The following is a 13,773-nucleotide window of genomic DNA, read 5'->3' as shown; positions in this document are numbered from 1 at the left end:
AAAAGATCAAATGAGCAGTATATGCTCTACCAATCTTATAAAATTATAACAAAATAATTTGAACAAGATTTTTCACAAGCAGTTAAGAGATACATTGACACTCATGCATAAAATATTTCAAAGCATTTGGAGTTATGCAAGTAGGCTTTTCGAAGAGACAAAACTCACACCAGAAAACTGATTTTTGCATATTTACTATTCATACAGTCAAAATGCTATCTTTGTGTATATTGAATCAAATCAAGTAAGACTAGTTGGAATAGTTTTGAACACAACCCTACAACCTACTGTAACAATTTCAAATCAAAATTCCAAGTGTAGTAAAATTCGTGCACAAAAACCTAAGGTTCCTATATTGAAAATTCTGCATAAAGTTGCAGATTCTTTGTGCATCTTTAAAAAATCATAAGTGACTCAAAACATATGAGATTTGCATGAATTTATTTTTAGGGAAAAATTTTCAAACAGGACACCTACTTTGGGGTCAATCTTAGTTTAGGACACCAGTTTGGGTTTGTCTTAGTGTAGGACACATATTTAGGGTTTGTGTTAGTTTGGGACAATCCGTCAACTCCGTTAACTTTTCCGTCCAAAAAGGGATAATTTGGTCATTTTATATTTTTAAAACAAATAAAAACTGAAAAAAAAACAAAAAAATTACAACTAAAAAACTAAAAAGATTAAAATTGAAAAAAAAAACAAAAGAATTAAACTCTCTCTCTCTCTCTCTCTCTCTCTCTCTCTCTCTCTCTCGGGGCTGGGTGGGGGGCTTGCGAAGGGGCGGGGCAGGCTGGGTTGGGGTGAAGGGGGGTGGTCGGGGAGGGGCTAGGTTGGGTTGGGGAGAGAGAGGCAGGGGTGGTTCTGGGTGGGGAAGAAGAAAGCGAGCGGGCGAGCGGGCGGGCGGGCGGGCGGGGGGGGGGGCCTGGTGCTCGGTGGGGGGTGCGACGAGGGCTGGGGCTGGGGGGAGGGGGTGCGACGGGGGCTGGGGCTAGGAAGTGTGATGGGGCTGGGGGTGGGGAGTGTGACGGAGCGGGGGCTGGGGGGAGGGGGCGAACCGGGTTGAGTTGGGGAGAGACAGGAAGGGGTGGTTTTGGGTGGGGAAGAAGAAAGCGGGCGGGGGGGAGGGGGGGCTGGTGCTGGGTGAGGGGTGCGACGGGGGCCGGGGCTGGGGGGAGGGGGTGCGATGGGGGCTAGGGGTGGAGGGTGTGACGGGGCCGGGGCGGGGGCGGAGGCTGGGGGGAGGGGGGTGAACCAGATCTATTGCATCTTTTTTTTTTTTTTTGTTATTAGTTTTAATCTATTTTAAATTAATTTTTAGTTTTAAACTTTTTAATGATTTTTTTAGTTTTTTTTCTTTTTTCTTTAATTTTTATTTGTTTTAAAAATATAAAATAATCAAATTATCTCTTTTTTGACGGAAAAGTTAACGGAGTTGACGGATTGTCCTAAACTAACACAAACCCTAAATATGTGTCCTACACTAAGACAAACTCAAACTGGTGTCCTAAACTAAGATTGACCCCAAAATAGGTGTCCTGTTTGAAAATTTATCCCTTATTTTTACATACTAAAACAGTTTTATCAAAATCATTATAGATCATTATAGAGTGGTACAAAATTTGAAAACAAGGCATCAATGTCAGTAGGAAGAAAGATGACCAAACAAAGTTTAAAACATAAAACCCTATGGTCTTTTTGAGATGCACTTAACCCTAGCCAAACATTCATCATCCTAAACCTAGAAAATAACATTCAAAGACTTAAAATATGGGGTATGAGGTTTCTTACCAAGATTTGCCCTCGAAACTAGTGATTGCACCTTTGTTCCCCTTCTTCTTTTGAATACTTCAAGTTCCTCTCTCTCTCTCTCTCTCTCTCTCTCTCTCTCTCTCTCTCTCTCTCTCTCTCTCTCTCCCTCTCTTTCTCTTTTTAAACTCAGAATTAACTGTAGGAGAGTTGTCTAAAATAGGTTTGGTTCTTATAAAAGATGTTATAGCCGTTTGGAGGGAAAACTGAAGAGTCACATCTTCAAGTCTTAGTTTTTACGTGAAAATGAATTTAAGGCTGGTTGTCAAGGCTTTTAGTTTCCCAAGAGGGCTTTGGTTGGCTGGCCAATCCCTTGAGGTCTTTTTAAATGAGTGATTAGCCTAATGGACTAGACTTAACAGCCCATTACCATATCTATGGCCATTACTTGCTTAGCCCTTTTAAAATAAAAGCCATCATTGCATTTTTCTTCTTTTATTTCATCTAATCCACAATCACACTCCTCCTCCAGCCCTAGTTATGATCACTAATCCATGCTTGGTTATCTATTTTATCTCTTACTCAAGTAACCTAAAGTTCTAGCCCTTTGTGGTCTAGGTTGGTCAACTTTAGGGTTTCAAAGTCAAACCTCAACCCTTTGATATTCCTAGTCGGTAAATCTATCCCAAATTAACTAGGAGAATAGATCACATGGTGGCACATGCATATCCATGCATGTAATCCGAAATTGATACTCAAGAAACTTAAACAAATTTGTTTGGTTCCAAAATCTAAAGAGGTGTGCACGTTTATTAAACTAATCAACTTCACATTGTCAAAACACACTTGAGTACTCATGTAATATGAAAATATCACTTGAGTATCTCCTTAATCCTGATCAAACTAAGTAATCCAACAAATAGGGGTTTGCATAGCAATTTAGGAAAATATTTAGTTATATAAGTGCAAGCATACTTATAACTTAAAAATATCATTTTTCATGCATAAATATTAAATTATAAAGAAAGCTATTATAAAACCATAATGTGGAGTAAATCCATTCTTTGTGTTCCAAAAGATACCAATTAGTTCTAAACTAATGTAGTTAACCTAGTAACATTCTTAACCCAAAATTATTAAAATTTGGGGTGTTACACTAAGGAATAGAATGACTCATTATTTACTTCATTTGTTTTGAATCTTATAATTTGGTTTTTGGTACATTAATAGGTTTTTTTTAATAACCTTACTTTGGATTTCCATTTATAAAAGTTGTCTAACTTTGAACATTTCAAAGCAAGGGTCTGCTTTTCATTTTTATCAATTATATTTCAACTACTAAACCTAAGGAGCTCACCATTTTGGTAAAGCTTTCATGACTGCATCTACTCTTACTTATATTATAAAAAGAAAAATTTTCACTCTGATTACAAGGTATTTGTTTGCTAATTTGCTTTACATTGATTATTGGCTTTGAGATGATATTATCTCAAGGTTGATAACCAATGTGGCTTGCCACATGCTCAAAGTGATAGACTCCACTTTGAGGTGTAACACTAACTTTTTCAATTTTGTCAATTGAAGTTATTCCGTCAATTTACACATTTTTCATCCAAAGCTCTATTTATTGAGGGATAATCAACCTAAATTTAGCGAGAAATGAAGGAGGAAAAAATGGTGCATAAATCTAAATAGAATAAACAATTTTGCCCTTAAAAAGGACCCTACGTGATTAACATATGGTGCTATGCTAATGGAAATTTAAATGAAATATGTGTAAATTGATGGAATAACCTCAATTTACAAAATTAAAAAAGACAAAGTACTTACAATTCCAAATTAAAAAGTCTGAACAGCAAATTGATATCTATGAGCCACAATATATAAATCTCTATTGCAGCCCCTCGCCAACATCAACGTGTCTTTCTTCTTTTTATTTTGTTCACTTCCGGTTAACTCCTAAAGTATATGTAAAACAACCAATTAGCCATATGTTTGGCTATCAATGCTTAGAAAAAGCACCCAGCAAAACTTTTCCTAACTTTTCCCATCTTTTCTTCCTCTCAACATTACAAACCAACTATTTTATATTTTCCAAAAAAACTCATTCTCTCTTCCAGGTCGGCACCTTACCATTCAATCCCTTCGTTTTCTTTTCTTCACCACCAAAACCCATCTCTACTCCATAGCCGACAACAGCCATCACCCTCTTTTCTTCTTCTTTATTTATATTTTCTATTACAGACCAATACCCAGCCACCTGTTCAATTTGACTTCCTAACTGAAACAAACCAAAACCCAACATCATTTACTTGGTTTGTCAAACCCAAACACCCAGCAACCTTCCCACCTGCGATCAACTAGCTTAAAGCTCGAAGTCAGCCTAAGCCAATATCCTTAGAACCAACCCAATTGCTCCGACCAATCTCAGTCGACACTTCAATCTTGACATCCAATTGGCGTGAACTCTATACACACGGCTTGGACTGATTATTTTGGGTGTGTTTGATCAACTAGCATTCAGCCATCTCCACCCAAATAACAGGCACTACACGTGTTTGATGAAATGCTCCAACCAAGTGAGTTGTCTCAAATGTCACCCAACATTTAGGCAGCCCGATCAATAATGATACATTCACTTTAATACAAAAAATTACTCCGGTTGGTGACAAATTTAAGCCCAAACAACTCTCATCTTTAAAAGACCCAGATTACACATACCCCCTTCCAAAGTTGCAATCAGACCCACCTCAATTCCAAAGCCAAAACCCCCAAATGAATTTTTATAAATATTATTTGAGGGAAAATGCAAGGTTTGTAGATGTGGCAACCAAATTGGTAGAGGATGCAGGTTCTTCCTCTATTATCTGAACCCACCACCACCCACAGACCCCACAATCCCCAAAACCATCCCATCATCCCATCACCCAAAGAACCACGTCACGCCGTCACTGCCCACCGCCAGATATTGCCGGAGCTCCCCTCCGTCGGACGGTAACGTCATTCCCACTGTGTCTTCGCCACTGACAATGAACGCTAGGGTTTGCACTTGAGGGAGTTCTAAAATCATGCACAGACCTCTGTAAGTCCACTGTAGTCCAACATATATATGTATATATATATATACACAACGTCCTCATGTTTGGCTCACTAACATGGCCTTCATCACATTGCTACTTGTTTTACAGAGCGAGGCTTCCATTGCGTTCAATTGCAGACTCCTTTTGCCAATCAAAACCACAATACCATGTATGTATGTATGTAGTTCACACACACATATAAAGCTATTTTTTTCTTGTCTGTTTTGTTGTTGTGGAAATTTTGCTAGCAAGTTAATTTATAAGTTCCTTTCCGAAAAAAGGTAGTTATAATTCGAATTTTAGTTTGTAACTAAGCAAAAGAATGGAATTAGAATTATAATTATAATTTTCTTCTCTTATTTTCTTATTATTTCTACTCATTAGTGTTGTTGTTATAGGGACGAAGAATTGTTTCTGACAAACTGGACTATTCTCGATCTCTTACAACCTCAAATGGTAATATTTCACAACCCATCTACTGTGTTATAGATATGTAAGTTACTAGGCTGCACGTGACTTTTATTATTTCCATAGTCAAATCAAAGCTTCAATTGCAATTATTTAAAGTTCTTGGAAAAAGAACGGAAATTTTTTTAAGTTGGCATCACATATCTTTCTTCGCCTTTTTTTAACCCTGGTTTATCGTGAAGTAGGATACATGTGCATACCGACTGCTTTATGTTTCTAAAGTGTCTGAAAGAATGAATCTTTGGTTAGTCGTCAAGTGTGCACGTGCATGTTTGCGTGTTCTGTGTTCATGCAAATATACCTATGCAGAAGAATTTAGCTGCTTTCGAATGAGCTTAGCAATGTGGATGATCAATATGGAAGTCCATTTTCTGAATTTGAGTGCAAGGTTATAAATGCAGGTCATGATGTTTTGTGGCACGGAGCAGAATCAACTACAAGGTCCATGCAGATGCAAATTGTTGATGCACTACGCTTGGGTGACAGAAGCAAAGCTTCCAATCTGCTTTTGAATCTTAGCCATGGGAACCACTCATTAAGAGCTGATGATTTCATTTATATTCTTAATTACTGTGCGAGGTCACCTGATCCATTGGTAAGCTGAAGAACATGAAATTTAATTGAGACACACATGTGTGTGTTTATATTGTCTGATTCTACTAAATATTGGTTACATTATCTAGGAAGGATGACTTGAGTTATTATTTGTTTATTAATCACATGTCATTTAATCTAAATGTTTGACATACATAGGGTCAAATCTCACATATGTGTTATTTAGCTTAGAAAATGACAATTAATGCATTTGAGTAGTTGATATTTATGCCTGATTAAGATAATCTGAAGTGTATCATAGGAAAACTTGCCAACTTATGTGTACATAATTCTTGTTATATTCATAGGTAGGATCACATTGTTAACTTTGTGAAAATGCAATGCTTGTAATTGTTCCATCCTGCCCCTTGATTTGCTTCAGTTAGGCCATTCTGGAGGTAAAGATGGCATCCTCCTATTTTTCGAGATGCAATAGTTGCTCTTATAGGTACTCTGTTTTCAACATTCCAAGTGTCTTATATGGATTGTAACATTTATGGTAGTTGTTTCTTTTTCATGCAGTTTGTCATGGAGACTTGGAGAATAATGGATGAACAAGAGATTAGCCTGAATAACATATGCTCCTTGCTTATGATGCGAGCTCTATGTAAAGGAGGATACTTGGAGGAGGTAGGATTCATACTATATACTTAAAACAGTATTATCTAGCTAGCTTAGTCAGTTAGTAATAGTATGATTATCTTGTTAGGATTACCGTGGTATTATAACTGTAGTTATTGAACTCTCAGAACCACCCTTAAGATGAAATCATATTTGTACTGTAATATTTTGTTAGCTGTTGTTAGGATTAGCTTAAAATATTCTTCTGTCTTTCTGTTCTTTGATCAGGCCCTTAACTTAATATATTCTTATGTCTTCCTGTTCTTTGATCAGTCCCTTAACTTGATAAATTTCCTTGGAGAAAGTCATGACATCTATCCTGTTCTACCTATCTACAACAATTTCTTGAGGGCTTGTGCCAAAATGCGAAGTATAATAAATGCGAATAAGTGTTTGGACTTGATGGAGCGTCAAATGGTGGGGAAGAATGAAATTACATATTCAGAGCTGCTCAAGGTGTGTAAAGCAAATATTTTTGTATTGTGCTGTTTAAATATCATTGTGTACCTCTTTTCAAGCACACAAAGCGTTTGACTTATCACTGTTGCATTTTTTTCTTTTCTTTTATAATGAAAAAATGTTTGGGCTTCACTTTTGCTATAATCTTTGTAAGAAAAATAACATGTTCAGATTACTATTAATCTCCTGCTCTGTTGCTTCAAATGATCCGTGTTGCGATGTTTCAAAGTGTTTGTAAGGGGATAAAAATATCAGTTTCAATTTTTAATGGAAGCCCTATTTATAACTTTTTAATTGATCAGTAATTGTGAATATAATGTCCCAGTTTCCCTAGATACTGAGAACTATCCTGTTTTATTGACAATTTTGTTTTTGATGATGCTGATGTGATGCTCTCTTGAATTTTTGCAATGCCAAGATTTAACATTAGAAGCTTATTTTTCACATCAAATTTCAGGGTTGGAAGTGATTGAATTGATGATGTTTGTACTGTTTGATTGCATAGGTTATGTTTCTGGATGATTTAGCCACAGGCTTTATCATTTTTCCCTGACCATATATGGTGATATGACTAGTTTTCCTTGTAGTTCACCATGCATTTGTGAAATATTGACAGTGGAACCTAGTTATTCTAAACTCAATTGTTTCAAATGATAGTTATTTGGTATTTTCATTGCTTTTAGCTTGCAGTTTGGCAGCAAAACCTGTCTGCAGCCCATGAAATTTGGAAGGACTATGTCAAACACTACAGTCTGAGCATTATCCCTCTACGAAAGTTTATTTGGTCCTTTACTAGGTTGGGAGATTTAAAATCTGCATATGAGACATTGCAATATATGGTGGCTTTAGCCATCAGGGGAAACACTTGTGTTAATGCAAATACTGAAGGAAAGTTATATTCTTCAAGATTGGACATTCCAATACCTTCAAACTGTGAATTAAGCTTGAAGAAACTTGATTTAGAGGAGAATGAACATTCTGCTCCTTCCATATGCTCTAAGATTTTGGATGGCCATGCTGTTAGTGCAGATCAATGCACTACTTTTGGCTTGGGAGTTGGAGAAGTTGAGAATGTTCAAATAAATTTGTTTAATGCACATATGAGCAAGCCCATCATGAAGGTTTTGAGATGGTCATTCAGTGATGTGATTCACGCTTGTGCAAAATTAAGAAATGATGGCCTGGCAGAGCAGTTAGTCCTCCAGGTATGATAACCTGTCTATTTAATCTTGTGTTGGTTCTGTGTATATCATATGATACAAAAATGATATAATGTCTGGAATTTCTCTCTTTATAAGCCAATCTTAAATGTGATGAAGGTTATGCTAAATGTGATTCTTGTTTGGAGAACTATGTAATTATAGGCTTCCGAAGTTCGATTACAGTTTTTGGAATCATTTATGCCATTTATGTTTCTTTTGGTCATGATTTCATAAATTTCTATTATCCATTATAATTATGTGATTCTATATCCTTCCCTTTTTTTTTTTTTTGATATGTACTTGGTTCAGATATCATCTTATGACATACTAAAGGGGCCCATTTTTGTCTAGATGCAAAATTTTGGGTTGCAACCATCAAGCCATACATATGATGGCTTTGTCAGAGCAGTTGTTCCTCAGAGAGGTTTCAGTAGTGGCATGGAAATTGTAAGTTATATTAGTTTATTGTATATGCCAATCATCTTTGCAGAACTGATCTTTTATTTGCTGGAAATGTATTTTGTTCTTTTTTTTTTTTTTTTAATGTGGAGATGTTTGGAAAATTTGTTATCCTTCTGCAGTTAAAAATTATGCAGCAGAGAAATTTGAAGCCATATGATTCCACTCTTGCATCCCTTTCTATAGGTTGCAGCAATGTTCTAGAATTGGATTTAGCTGAGGCTCTGCTGGATCAAATATCTCAATGTTCATCTCCATATCCTTTTAATGCTTTTCTTGCAGCATGTGACACACTGGTGAGTTGATATTTTATAGAACTGCATTCTCATATCAGAATTATTTTCTTTTCTGTGGCCTCATTAATTAGGACTTATAAAATTATAAAACTGAATTCCATCACACATGGGTAGTCTATGATGTAGGATACTGAGCATTCAAACCCTGGTCCCTAAACTTTTTGAATATTGTAGATGATAGGAAGAACTTTGTGCAAGTTATCTTTTATACTTGCTGTGATAGTTAATGGGTTTATTTGGCTCTAATAATAGGATTACATGACATGAGCATATCAAAAAGTATTTATGCTAGCAGAGAGGGCAGCATGATAGAAGTATCAATGAGGATATGTTTTTCTGTTTTCTATATTTTGATCTCCTTATAAAATTTTCATCTGTTCTGTGCTCAGTTGAAATTCTACGGCACTTGCAAGCTTTTTTCATTTTTTATTATTACTTTTTTTCCTATCAATTCAAATATTGTTGCATGAACTATGCAGGATCAACCAGAACGAGCGGTGCGGATGTTGGCTAAAATGAAACAAATAAAAGTGATGCCAAATATCAAGACGTACGAGCTGCTGTTTTCGTTATTTGGTAACGTAAATGCCCCATATGAAGAGGGCAACATGTTGTCACAGGTGGATTCTGCTAAACGGATTAATGCTATAGAAATGGATATGGCGAAATATGGTATTCAGCACAGTTATTTATCAATGCATAACTTGGTAACTCCTAGCCTCATGTATCTCCTTCCTTTTAATGGAGAATGAAAGGGAATTAATTTTTGAAGCAGAGACTTAAGTTTTACCTTTAACCACTTGAGTTTGCATTTCTTCTATATTCTAATAATCTGATGATAGCACAAAGCATTTACTAAGTGAACTTGTATACACCAATATTGATAAGTGGAATAGCCGCCCTTGATTGACAAGGGTTTGGGTATGTACATGGTGAGGGCAAATGGAATTTGTGTTCTGCCTCTACTATATGATATAAGAATGTGTTAGCATCCTCTTTTTCTTTTCTTCTGTTTTTTTTTTTTTTTTTGGAAAAACAAAATCGAGTTTGTTTTTGAGTTACCAATTTTTTGACATTGAGTGGTTCCTTAGTGTCTGGTACATTCTAGATGTTTTATTTCAACACTGCATTAGACCAATGAATAAGCTTGAATCTTAATTGAACATGGTGCATAGTTTTATTCTTGGAAATCTTAAGAACATCAGCATCTGATAACTGAACAACATAATTATGTAATTTTATCAAATAATATAGGTAAGATACTACAGCTTCTCTATTGCATCACGAAGGTATAAGGAGCTTGATACTTGATCTTTCATTTATTGAAGCTGTTAGTGAGTCGCTTTCAGCTAAGGAGAAAAGGAACTATGAATTTTGTGATAAAATTTATTTGCTATAGTCAAATCTTGTAGTAGTGTACATACAACACTAGGTGCCCTATTATTTAACAAAGTGCGGCATATGCATCATTATTTTTTTTGGGCCTATTATCTCCATGCCGCTTAGGCCTGGTATCTGTAGTTCTCTCCTTGAACTCACATATCAAAGTTTGTGGAACAAGATTTACAAAGAGAAAGGACATCACCCACAAAAGGCAGAGAAATTGTAGTACTCAAAAATGTTCATTGTGCAATGTTTAATTGAAAAACAGTTAAACTCATTTTCTTTGCACCAGCCTTCTTTCTGCAATTTCCACCACAGAGACTACATTTTTTTTTTTTCCTTTTATAAAATCCTACTCTAGCATTCATTCCTTTTCTTTTTTTCTCTGTCCCACCAGCCTTATCTTTGGCATTCATCCTTTTTTCTTTTTTCCAGTTGAAAGCCCTGGGAGCAGAGGGGATGATAAGAGAGCTGATCCAGTATTTACATGTGGCGGAGAATCTTTTTGGTCGTAATAACATTTATCTGGGAACACCTATCTACAATACAGTGTTGCATTCACTTGTTGAGGCTGAGGAAGTAGGTGCTTCCAACACCATTGTTTTTTCTTTCATTTGCAACTTAATGACGTCTGGAGTATTTGACTAGTGTTTATCTACTTTGTGTGTTTCTGTTTACATGCAGAGTCGATTGGCAATTAAGATATTTAAAAATATGAAGTCATTTGATTTCCCAGCAGATGCTGCGACTTATCATATAATGATTGATTGTTGTAGCATTCTAAGATGTTACAGATCTGCTAGTGCATTGGTTTCCATGATGTTGCGAGATGGCTTTTATCCATTAACAGTGACTTACACTGCTCTCATAAAGGTAGCTTTATTGTATTTTAATTGCTCAGTCTGAATTCTTATCCTTCTTAGGATACTGCTGCCAGTTATGTAGGTGATCAAAAGTGTAATTTGTCCAGCTCCTGATGTGCAAAGTAGTTGCATTTAAGTTCTGCATGATTCACATAAAAATCACCTCTCTACATCTTTCTTTCTTTTTCTTTTTTTTCCAAGTGTTTGCAATATATGAATGCACTTCAGTTTGTTTCTACTTTTTGTCTGAGAATGCATTTCATTTTAATTTGATTCGATAAGCTATAGAAATTCTTTTATATCTCATTGTGATCTAATTGGGGCCAATATGTGACCACACCCTGAGAAAATTCTTCCTTGCCTTATAAGTACCATTAATAGAAGGTTAAGATATTTATATAAAGGTCATTTAAAAAAATAAAAAAAAACTGGGTAATGAAAGATGCATCTGAAAGTAAGTTTTTTTCTTTTACACACACAGACACACACACATTTAAATAAGAAATTGAAAGTAAGTTTCAATTATGAAGATGACCATAACATGAATAAGTAATCTAAAACTGATGATGAGGGAGAGGACTATAGTGTTAAAGAAAAAAGTCCTTAAAATGATTTAATTTTAATATGAAAAATAAAATAGAGATATATTCTTTAAAATGACGTAGTTTTAATAAGGGTATTTTTATCCTGTTTAGGGCATTCCTACTTTGTATGTAGTGTGTGTGGGTGATTATGTTGTGAGCCTATTTTTGTTTCAGATTCTGTTGGAAGATGATGATATTGATGAAGCATTGAATCTCTTGGATCAAGCCAGCTCAGAAGGGAATAAACTTGATGCTTTGTTATTTAATACCATTCTTCAAAAAGCCTGTGAAAAGGTATCTTATATCTACCCCTTACGCTTTTTCCATAGAGGTTTGAAGTAACAGTAAGATCAAAAATAAGTGTGGTTCTTGATATAACATTATTTTTTTGAGATCAACCACAAAATCCGTATTTGTTGCTTGATTGATTAGTAATATCGATTCTTTTCTTCCCTGAAATAAATGCCAGGAAGTGATTGACGTAGTTGAATTTGTCGTTGAGTGGATGCACCAAGCAAAAATTCAGCCTGATCCAGCTACCTGCCATTTTGTTTTCTCTGCATATGCCAACTATGGTTTTCACAACACAGCCATGGAAGCATTGCAGGTTCTGAGTATGCGTATGATCTGTGATGAAGATGGTAGCTTTCCCAAAAAGACAGAATTTGAGAATGACTTTATCTTTGCAGAAGAAATGGAAGCTGAATCACAAATAGTACAGCTTTTTAAAGATTCTAAAGAAAACCTTGCTGTTGCCCTTTTGAATTTAAGATGGTGCGCCATGCTTGGCTTCCCAATTTCTTGGTCACCTAATCAAAGCTCATGGGCCAGAAGACTCTCAACTAACTACACTGCCAGGAAAGGAGTCGCCTAATATAGGTGACACTGACTCGAGTGAAGTATCATTGTTTCTTTCTTTTTCTTTTTTTTTTTCTTTTTTTTTTTTTTTTATTTCGGGGTTGGGGGGTGTCGTTCAAGGTATCCCAAGGCCTAAGGTGAGGGCAAGAGATGCATTGCTGGTTCAATAGCAGAAAAGACACGGATCAGTTCTTGATGAAGGCCACACTGCAGAGTTAAATAAAGCCACTGCAACTAACCAATGTTAAATTAAGTGCACTAAGTAGGAAGGTTTGAAAATTAGGCTATAATTTGAGAAAATTAGGTGAGCAGAGCAGGGTTAGAACTTAATATTCCGGCAATTTCCTCTATATAATTCTTAGCTCGGTGGGGCAACGCGATGCCCTTATAGTTATTGGTTTCATTTTGTTAATTTGTAAGTTATTTCTTGTAGCCTTGTATATCTAAAAAGTGAAATCATGTGGCAGTTCTCTACACAAGAGTAGCAGGGCCAAGGAGGCATACTTTGGTTTTCAGCAATGGAAAAAAGCATTGATGGACATTACTCTTATGTTTTTTTATTCTCTCTTAGAGGAACAAGATTGCGTTTACTGCTATTTTTGCTTGTCATTCTGCTTTTGTTAGCTAGGTTTCTAACACGTGCTGAATAATCCACTGATGATAAGCATAGCAAAGTAAATGGCCTCTTTACTCTTGTTCTTTTTGTCCCTGAACTGGGAAACCTGACCTATCTTTAACTTGAACAAACGTTTCTTCTTTTATAAAACTGGTTAGAAGACCCCGACAACTATATTTGTAATCTGATGGCCAATGGTACAGCAGCTTTAGAAGCACAGATGAGACAAGGAATTAATCAGTAATTTTGAAACGACAGATTTGTGGTATTGATTTGGTTTTGTTCTTTATTTTTTATGCCACGTTGATTATTCTTATTCACGTATTAATATAATTCTCGTTTCCATTTCTTTCAAGTTAGTTTAGTCAATGAAGTTCACATTGAATTTCATTGTATCTTTATCGTTCATATTTTCTTTATTTTGCATGGACAATTATATCACTTTGTGCACAAATTTGCAAATGAAAAGATCTCCGAGAGAAGACATGTTGTCCTGTAAAAAGACTACTAATTAACAATTTGAGATTTTAGAAAAGGCATAAGT

General features: G+C 35.8%; 1 protein-coding gene across 1 annotated transcript; it reads left to right on the top strand.

The window, feature by feature from the left end:
• Positions 1–3,828: 3,828 nt before the first annotated feature.
• LOC147291687 (pentatricopeptide repeat-containing protein At1g76280-like) lies at positions 3,829–13,541 on the top strand. Its single transcript, XM_086238045.1, has 14 exons — positions 3,829–4,828; positions 4,935–4,995; positions 5,225–5,282; positions 5,696–5,889; positions 6,411–6,518; positions 6,783–6,965; positions 7,652–8,173; positions 8,522–8,617; positions 8,752–8,925; positions 9,405–9,632; positions 10,744–10,887; positions 10,993–11,181; positions 11,930–12,049; positions 12,225–13,541. The coding sequence occupies exons 1-14, from the start codon at positions 4,815–4,817 to the stop codon at positions 12,627–12,629; spliced, it is 2,496 nt and encodes an 831-aa protein (XP_086094171.1). The 5' UTR covers positions 3,829–4,814; the 3' UTR covers positions 12,630–13,541.
• Positions 13,542–13,773: the final 232 nt, after the last annotated feature.

The sequence above is a fragment of the Dryas octopetala genome, chromosome 3 (genome assembly GCF_963921425.1).
Source record: "Dryas octopetala chromosome 3, drDryOcto1.1, whole genome shotgun sequence".
Taxonomy (NCBI): Eukaryota; Viridiplantae; Streptophyta; class Magnoliopsida; order Rosales; family Rosaceae; genus Dryas; species Dryas octopetala.
Note: the sequence above shows the minus strand (reverse complement) of the source record. Positions and strands in the feature narration are given on the sequence as shown.

Coding starts and splice junctions, on each gene's coding strand:
- LOC147291687 (XM_086238045.1), top strand. Junction 5,283..5,695: donor ATCTCTTACAACCTCAAATG/GTAATATTTCAC, acceptor TTATAAATGCAG/GTCATGATGTTTTGTGGCAC. Junction 6,519..6,782: donor AAGGAGGATACTTGGAGGAG/GTAGGATTCATA, acceptor TTCTTTGATCAG/TCCCTTAACTTGATAAATTT.